The 8298-nt window shown below is 64.3% G+C and overlaps 1 protein-coding gene and 1 long non-coding RNA gene across 2 annotated transcripts in view; one reads left to right on the top strand and one right to left on the bottom strand.

Annotated features, from left to right (window-relative positions):
• Nucleotides 1-3642: 3642 nt before the first annotated feature.
• LOC144225613 (uncharacterized) lies at nucleotides 3643-5093 on the bottom strand. The gene is made up of 2 exons (XR_013333350.1): nucleotides 5005-5093; nucleotides 3643-4072 (listed from the first exon to the last, which is right to left on the bottom strand). It is a non-coding gene; the product is annotated as an uncharacterized LOC144225613 (long non-coding RNA).
• A 3011-nt stretch (nucleotides 5094-8104) lies between these two features.
• Nucleotides 8105-8298, top strand: part of LOC144225588 (uncharacterized) — a 3375-nt gene continuing 3181 nt past the window's right edge. Inside the window, exon 1 of the mRNA XM_077756808.1 lies at nucleotides 8105-8125. Within this exon, the coding sequence (XP_077612934.1) occupies nucleotides 8105-8125 (21 nt within the window). The remainder of the gene's footprint in view (nucleotides 8126-8298) is intronic.

Raw genomic sequence — 8298 nt, 5'->3', positions numbered from 1 at the left:
CCCCCCGCACCCCTGCCCCGTGCCCCTGGGCCCCTGCCCCTGCGACTCGGGGAGTCTTCAGTCAGCTGTTTTCTGGCCTCCTAGGTCCATCTTGGTGTCCTGTCCTCTGACTGAGGGAGAGGAGGGGCTTCCACTTGTTCATGATGAGGCCATGGCTACTGAGGGAGCAGGCGGCGGCGGCTCTGGGCTGGCCCGTCCCCACGTGCGCGCCTGAGTCAGCAGGAAGCCGGCCACTTTGTGCGGAGGTCAACAACGAAGCGCGGTCTGAGAGAGCGGGGGACCTGTCCCTCGGGGGCTGTCCCGCATGGACGCCCCCGCCCCCGCCTTGTGTCCACCAGTGGGCAGGAGCGCAGGGTGGGGGCGGGCCGGGCCGGAGAGGGGGGGTCCAAGTTCACTCATGTTTCCGGCTCTTGGTGTTCGGTCTGTGGAGGGACGAAGGGAGGCCGTGCTGCAGACAGGGGGGTGCTCCCACTTGGGGAGGTGGGGGCCCTCTCCGTGCCTCAGTTTCTCCACTTAAACTAAGTGTGGCATCACGGGGAGAAGGGAGTGAGCCTCCAGGGGAAGGACCCAGCCCCTCGACTCAGGTGGGTCTGGGCACCACTTGGGGCTCATGAGAAATGGGGACTTGCAGAAGGGCCCCCACAGGGTTTGGAGGTGCCGGGGCACACGCGGGGCTCGGCCCCGTCCAGGTGGCCTCTGCGACCTGGGGGTCCAAGTACAGGCTGGGAGCAGCTGCTGAGAGGCAGACCGCCGGGCCAAAACGCACAGACTGCACAGGAGCCTGGGGGGGCGGAGGGGGGGGGGACAGGCACCGCCCTCAGCACAGCTGATCCCAAGCCCTAAAGGGCACTGAGCCGAGGGACGCGGCCTGGAGTTCGCCCAATGCTCCCTGGATAAAAAGCCAGTGAGGAAAGGGGGCCCCTGAGGGAGGAGAGGACGCGTTTGAAGTTCTCCAGCCCAGGAGCCTGTGACTGTCCGGACAGCCCGAAGCGGAGCAGCCAGGCTGTGGCGGGCAGGCCCCACTCCGTGCCTGGTCCTCCGTGGGCCCCTCCTGGCCACGCTACGAGCACCGTCTGCAAAAGGCATGTGGTTTGTGCAAAGGGTCCACCAGCCCCGAGACATGTGGTTCAAGAGGCTAATTCTGTGTAATGCTAGTTGGGGGGGAGGGGGTGCACTGTGGCCACAAAGGGGAAATGAGGGGTATCTGAGAACGGCAGGCTGAGGGCCCGCAGCAGGAAGAGTCCCCATGACCAGCCGAGGAGGGGATATGACCCGGGGCCCAGAAGGCCGGTTTCCTCGCCGGCTGGCAGGCCCCAGGCTCCACTGACACACAAGAGCCCCAGCCACCAGGGGCCGGGGCTGGTGCCTCCTTTGCGCCCACGGGCAGGGTCCTGGTGAGCTGGTCGATTACCTGCCGCATTGGAGCCCGGGCCCTGCCCCAAAGTGGGCTCACCACGACCATGCCGAGGCCAGACAAGCAGCTCAATGTTCCAGAACAAAAGCAGCTGGATTTCTGAGGATTATTGTGCCTCCCCTTCTAAAAGCAGACAATGGGCTCTTTGCCACGCCTGGGAACAGGAGGCCATGTGGCTCAGGAGGGAATCGTTTCGTGGTTTCTGTCCACAACAGAGGAAGCAGAAATGTGGCCGGGCGAGTCTCCTGGGTTTCTGCCGGGCCAGCTGTCGAGCGGCCTCCTGGCCGCCAGCACCGGGCGTTGCTCTGCTACCTGCCGGTAACCTGGGGAGGCGCCCGGCGCCACGCTGCCTCCGAAGCTCAAGTCCGTGAAGCCTGGAGCCGGTACTGGCTCAGCAGCGCTGATCCGGGAAATGGATGGCCGCTCACAGACACTTCTAGATCGCTTGGAAGCCAGACGTTGACCCAGAGCCCAGACTGTAGCAGTGGTTCGTCAGGGCAAGGGCCCATTGGAGACTCGGGAGAGCCAGACTCTGAGCCTAATCACTCAGAGTCAGGTGCTCCGGCAGACAGAACATCAGCCCTGAGTGCCACTCCCTCGGCCAATGTCAAGCCCGACCTCCAGGCATGCAGCCACCTCACTGTGGTGTTGGGAGGGACTCAGTGGGGACCTGCCCAGGCACCTGCTTGAGGAGCCACGCCCAGAGTGGATTAGGTCATAGCCACCCAGGAGGTAAGCAGCCCCATAAAAACTTTCCAGGTAGTGGCCACCAGCCCTGCGCAGCAGGAAGGCAGTACTGAGGCTGAGCGGCAAGGAGCCCGGGGTCCAACCAGAGGGCCCTTCCCTCCTCTCCCTGCATCCATGGGCCTTGGCCATCCCCGCCAGATGCTCCAGTCCCCTTAGCCACGGGCCCACCTTTAGGGACACTGCTCTGTGTCAGGCCTGGTCACCTGGGCTGGCTCCCCCCTCCCCCTCCCCCCCCAGCATCAGAGCTGCAAAAGGTCTGGAGTCACCAAGTCTGGATTAAATAAAACCTCTCCATCATGTCCTAGCAGTGTGACCATGCTCAAGTCACATAATTTCTTAGTGCCTTGGTTTATTCATCTGTGAAATGGGAGTGATAGTAGCTCACGCGGTTGCCGTGAGGCTTACATGAGGTAACGCTCACAGCACTTAGCACAGGACCTGCCATGTTCAGTGCTCAGCAAACAGCTTCTCCTCCGTTAGTACCATCGATATTGGCAGGTTCGAAAATAAAGCCGGCTCAAACCAGAGACTTTCTCTCCTCTGAAGAGCATGGACCCCACCCTGCACAGGGAATAAGATCTTCGTGGTTCCAGGGGTCCCGCCGGGCTCCCCAGAGCCAGTTTCTCATCTGACGGAAGGAACCCGGGTTCCCAAAAGCACAGCGAGACGCTGGTTCGGTCAGATGGAAAACTACTGCGGCTCCCGCGCGCCTGCGGGGAGGCCTGTGCCCGCCGCCGCGTGTGCCGCCCACGGGGGAGCGCGTGCACGCGGCCGGTCTCCGCCCTCGTGGCGCCCACCCCGCAGGGCCCAGCACGCGGTCTCCGCCCGGGTCCACGCGGCCAGCTCGCTCTGCCTCGGGTCTCCCGGTCGGGGGCCAAGTGTGCNGCCGGCCGACCCCTCCCCAAGCGCGACAGACCCGCGTCCGCGGCCGAGGGCCGGAAACCTGGGGCGCAGCGGTGAAGCCCCAGGTCGCGCGTGTGTGACTCAGAGCTGAACCTGCGCGTGTGGGACCCAGGCGGCGGTGGCGGCCGTGGAGGAGGAAGTGAGGTTTCCCGCCCGACTCTTCGGAAAGGCCGCCAGGGGCCGGGTGGGGGAAGGAGGGCTCCGGGCGGCCTGCGCCCCCAAGGAGTTGGGGGGGGATGCCGGTCTGGGGGCTCGCCCTGGCGGATGGGGAGGCCAGCACCCTTGCCTGGCGAGCCCCGTTTCCTGCCTGCATCCTTCTGGTAAAATGATCCGTCTGTAGACCTCAGCGCTGTCAGGGGTGAGGGCACCAGACCCACCCCCGTGGAAAGGGGGTTCCTGTTTGAATCTCTGCCCGGCTCTTCACCGCGTGGCCTTGAACACATGGCTTGGCCTCTCTGAGCCGTGGTCTCCTCTGCACAGTGTGTGTGTGTGGGGGGGGGGGTGCTGGCCCACAGAGGCCCGCCCAGGGTTGCCAAACTCATGTAGTAACTGCAGATGACAGTCACACAATTTTTACCTTTTCAGTTTCCACAAAACGAATTTATTTTAAGAGAATTTATTTTATCCTACAAAACTCACAACCGTGTGTGTTTAAATCCTGAGGGAGGCTGAGTAAGGGAGAAATGGCCAAGCCTGACCTTCGGCTGGTGAGGGGGCGCCAGGGCTTGGGGTGGGCGGAACCGCAGTGGAGGGGTGCTGGCCTCTTCCTGTGTGTGCAGGGAGAGGGGGGAGAGCCACAGCGCGGAGGGGTGGTGCTGGGCCTTACGGTCATGTCCACATTTGCCCGTTATTTATGAAATGCTCTGCCTTCAGAAGCGGCCCCCGAGTCCTTGGTTTTGGCTTTGTCTCCACGCAGCCTCCGTGCCTGCCAGCTGGGCCGAGGTCTGGCCACTCCTGGAGCATCTGTCTCCACTCCCGGCACGGCCCTTTAAGAGGAAAACCCACCACCTGGGTTCCCAGGTGGAGAAGTTCTCTCTGAGAGTGTGAGGAACTGGTGGGGGAACCTCGCTGGTCTGCCTGGAAGAGGAGGCTGTGGGGAGAAGATGGGGGCATGCTGTCTGCAGAGACCCCTGCCTGAGGAAAGGACGCTGCGCTGCTGTGCAGACCCGGCCTCCGTGTGGAGTCTGCCGGGAGCCGCATTTCCCAGCGGAGCTGACCGGAGATGCCTTTGATAGGTAGTGAGCTCCCCGTCCTGGGAAGTGTGGGAACAGGGCTGGCCGATGCCATGAAAGCATTTCAGATGTCAGGAGCAGATTGGACTGACTGTTTCCAAGTTCATTTGGGATTCTACCCCTTGAAACTGTTGTATATGTGATGATTTTCCTTGGGACAATTAATGCATTTCACTAAGAGTGAGTTTCTTTTTAAAAAGGTGAACATGTCTTTATCACGGAGCATGAACACAGCTGAAAGGACGCGGAGAGGGGGTTAGACCCCAGCCAGGACGGCTGCCTGCTGAGCCCCGGCCGCGGGCCCTCTCGCTTGGAGAAGGGCTGGCGTGAGACGGGTGCCAGGACGGCTGTCACTGACGGAGGGGAGCCCGTCTCCTGGACGGGATTGGCCGGAGGGCAGGGTGAGGAAGGGGAAGAGAAGCTGGGTCCGGCTGTGACTCACTTTCGCTCCGCTCCCCCTTGTCCAGGCTCTGTCTCCGTCACCCACCCGCCACGGTGACCCTGGTCCACCTCAGGGAAGCACTGGCCCCAGGGAGCCTGGGCCCCACCGAACCCAGGGTCACGTTGGACAGTCTCCCAGCCGGGGCCCCTCCTCCGGGACTCGCCCACAGGCGCAATTTGAAAGGTAAATCAGGAGTGGACGTTGCAGGCACATCGATGCAAAACTCAGGCCTTTGGTTCTCAAATGTTAACCCAGTGCCTTGGTACCTCGAGGGGCCGGGAGCGCTGTGCGCTGGACACCACGCCCTGTGCGGCCAGTCCCAGGGGGCAGTGTGGTGCCGCGGGCAGGTGTCAGGGGGACGAAGGTGCTGGCCCACACTCCGGGCCACTGGCGCCGTGGGACTGCTCTCCAGAAGCCACCTCTGTCCTTTGGCCTGCAGGGGACGGGTCAGGAGAGCAGGGAGGAGGCCTTGCAGAGGTCACTCCGCCCAGCAGCCTTTGAGAACAAGTCAGCCTGATAAAGCGCCCTGGAACCTTCTGAACTCAAGTCAGTTCTCTGGGGGGCGGGGTGAGGAAGTTACTAGAAGGAAAAGAAAGAAAGTACCCAAGTCGCACAGGCTCCCCTGTGGTCCTGCGGGGGGCGCACCGCCGCGTGTCCGGGCCCCTCCAGGAGACTCGCATCAGGCACTTTACATCTTCACTGTCAGCCCTGGCTGTGGGCTGTCTCTCGATGCCCCTAGAGAACAGAGATGCGCAAGCTTCTGCCGACACCCCCGGTCCATGTCCGCCCACTGGATTTACCCGCGCGTCTCCTCCTGCCATCAGAAGAGAGGCCAAGACAGAGGGAGAAACTCTCCCCACGACTTGGGACAAGTTAGTGGTCAAACCAGAAGTGCCCCCGACGCTGGACAGGCAGGCAGAGGAGGCGTCGTGTTCTTGTTAGGAGCCAGCGATGAACCAGACACTGCTCAGAGAAGCTGGTGTTAGACGTTAGCTTCTGGTGGAGAAAGGAGCCCAGACTTTCCTGCCTGAGCAGACGGCCGTGCCCTCTGAGGATGTCACTTGAGGACGCCTGGGGCACCATGAGTTCCAGAAAAGGCAGACTCAACGGAGTGGGAGGAGCCCCCTCTGCACTGGCGGCCCCGCGGCCGGACAGCAGGTGCCAGGCTCCCGGGGCCGCGGAGCCCAGCCCTCGTCGAGACCCAGGGCCTTGGCGCCCAGCGTTTCCCTGGAAGGATCATTTGACTTTCATGGGGATGCACTTGTGCGGTCTTTCTGCCTTCGCTTCCGCAGAGGCAAGGGTCTGTGCCAGCAGGAAGGCCGTCGGGAAGCACCCAGGCCTGCCCCGCGCCTGCCCCGCCGGCCGGCCTGGGGGTGGGGTCAGAAGGTGCATTCGGCAGAGACCTTGCATTCCAGAATGACCTCACGTTAGGTGAGTTGTTATTTCAGCCTCGCAGATCCGCACGGCGGCCTCCGGCCGAGGCGGGGGGAGGGCAGCCTCCCCGCCGGCCCTCACGCCCGCCCAGGGAGCGCCGTCCTGTGTGAAGCCTTGACGGGCGAGGTCATCCTGCACGGAGGCCGTTTTGTGCTGAAAACAGTTAAAGCAAACATTCAGATCATCAGCAATTATCTGTGGGCCTGCTTGGGCATTTCTCCATGTTTGATTTTGTCGGAAGCCTCAGCGCCCCGGGTGGGCAGGGCCCTGCCCGCGGCACCCCTGCCCCTAGGCTCCTCGCGACCGCGAAGGCGGCAGGAAGGGAAAGACCCTACTGGGGCGGGGACACGGGGGCGGGGCCTCTGCGTCCCAGTGGGGCACGTGGGCCGCCCTCCCTTGTCCAGTGTCCCTGTCCTGTCTCACGCCCCCTGCCCAGGCCGACCTGCCGCCCGCCCTCCCGCTCCAGCCAGGACCCCCCGCACCACAAACGCCGCCTGGGCCGTCGCGTCCCCGTGCGTACACTTGCAGCGTTCTTGTTTCTGAAAGTTCCATTCTTTGCTGACTATGGACACCTCTATCCCACCTCCTCCGGGAAGTCCTCAAGGACCAGGTCTCTCTCCCCGCTCCTGGAAGCCACATCTCTGGGCCCTGTAGGTCGTTGTTCGTGGGCATAGGCCTCACCCTGGTGCCTGCCAGGCCGCATGCTCCCTACAGAACCTTCCAGCAATCTGGCCATCCGGCATCTGACACCCCAGGCCGCAAGTGAGGCACTGGGGGTGAGGAAGAAGAGACACGCGTTCCCGAGACACAGTCGCCAGCGGGCTGTCTCAGCTTCCCCGGCCGTGGGAGGCATCCTGGCCATCCACAGCCTGGTGCCGGCCCCAGGGTCCCCTCTGCTTGGCATGGCTTCATCGCGGTCCCATAACGGTTACCTGAGCTGGGCCCTTCCAGCCCCGTGGCTCTGCTCAGCCAGTCTGGCTGAGCCACGCCAGTCAGTGGCCTGAGTCCTCGGGCCACCTTCTTCCCTGCTCCCCCCTCCGCCCCGTGACCTTCTCAACCTCCATCCCGACAACATGGCTCCGTCCCGGCAGACAAGCTGCAGGGGCCTGGGAGCCCCTTTCCCAGAGGAAGCTCCTCCCAGGAGGTGGCTGACTGGTGGGACGGCAGCGAGGGGACGCCGCTGTCACGGCGGTTCTGCGAGGCTGGCAGGCGGCTCCGGGCTCTGGGGGCGGCTGGGGGAGCCCCCGGCCGCAGGCAGGCAGCGTGCACTGGGCCGGGGCGGGTGCCAGCGGGAAGGGCTGGAGCCGCACAGAGGAGGGGCCGCGCTCTGCGAGGAGACAGGACACTGAGTCTGGAGCCAGGCCGCGCTGCGGACAGGGAGGCGGCCGTGAGGGAGGCCCTCGAGCCCGGGGACACCCTCGCGGGAGCACTGAGACTTTGGGACTCTGCCTGAGGGGGTGCGTGGCCCTGCAGAGCCTGGCTTGGGGGCGCCGAGGGACCAGGCCCTCCCTGGGCTCCCTGGCTGTGAGCAGAGAGCTGCTGGCAGAGCCCCCCCTCCCCCGGAAGGACGCCCTGGGGGAGGGGTCAGGAGAGAGCCCTCTGGTCCTGGAGACTCCTTCCCTGGAGCCCTGGCGGCCACCAGGACCCTGCGAGCTTGCCGACCTGCCCTGACCGGGCCGTGCGGGATCGGGGGCCGGCTGGGCTCGGGTGAGTTCCCCCAACACCGGAGCCCGCTCAGTGGTGAGGAGATCTCTCGCAAAGTCTCCACGGCTCGGTGGCCTGTGGCCAGCGTCCTGCAGAACTGCTGGACGCCTTCCCCTTCCCGGGGTAGAAACGCTGTTCTGCTCGCCCAGAGGCCTGAATGTTCTATCAACCCAGGAACACGGACGCCCGCAGGGCATTTGCAGAGCTGGCTTCATTTCCGGATCCCAGATGGCTTGCCTGTCACAGGAAGTGGGGGGCTCAGCAAGGCCCTCCGAGGCCCCCTGCCTCCCTCCCCCCTCCCCTCCCTGGGTGGTGCCTCCTCCGTCCTGCCCCCGGGCCCCCTGAGGTCACCTCACCCTCCGGTGCAGACCTCTCCCGCCACCTAGACTGACCTCAGCCCCTACCCCTCACCTCCCTGCAGC

This window comes from Crocuta crocuta, unplaced genomic scaffold (genome assembly GCF_008692635.1).
Source record: "Crocuta crocuta isolate KB4526 unplaced genomic scaffold, BGI_CrCroc_1.0 scaffold613, whole genome shotgun sequence".
Lineage (NCBI taxonomy): Eukaryota > Metazoa > Chordata > Mammalia > Carnivora > Hyaenidae > Crocuta > Crocuta crocuta.
This window is presented reverse-complemented; position numbering and strand designations above follow the sequence as displayed.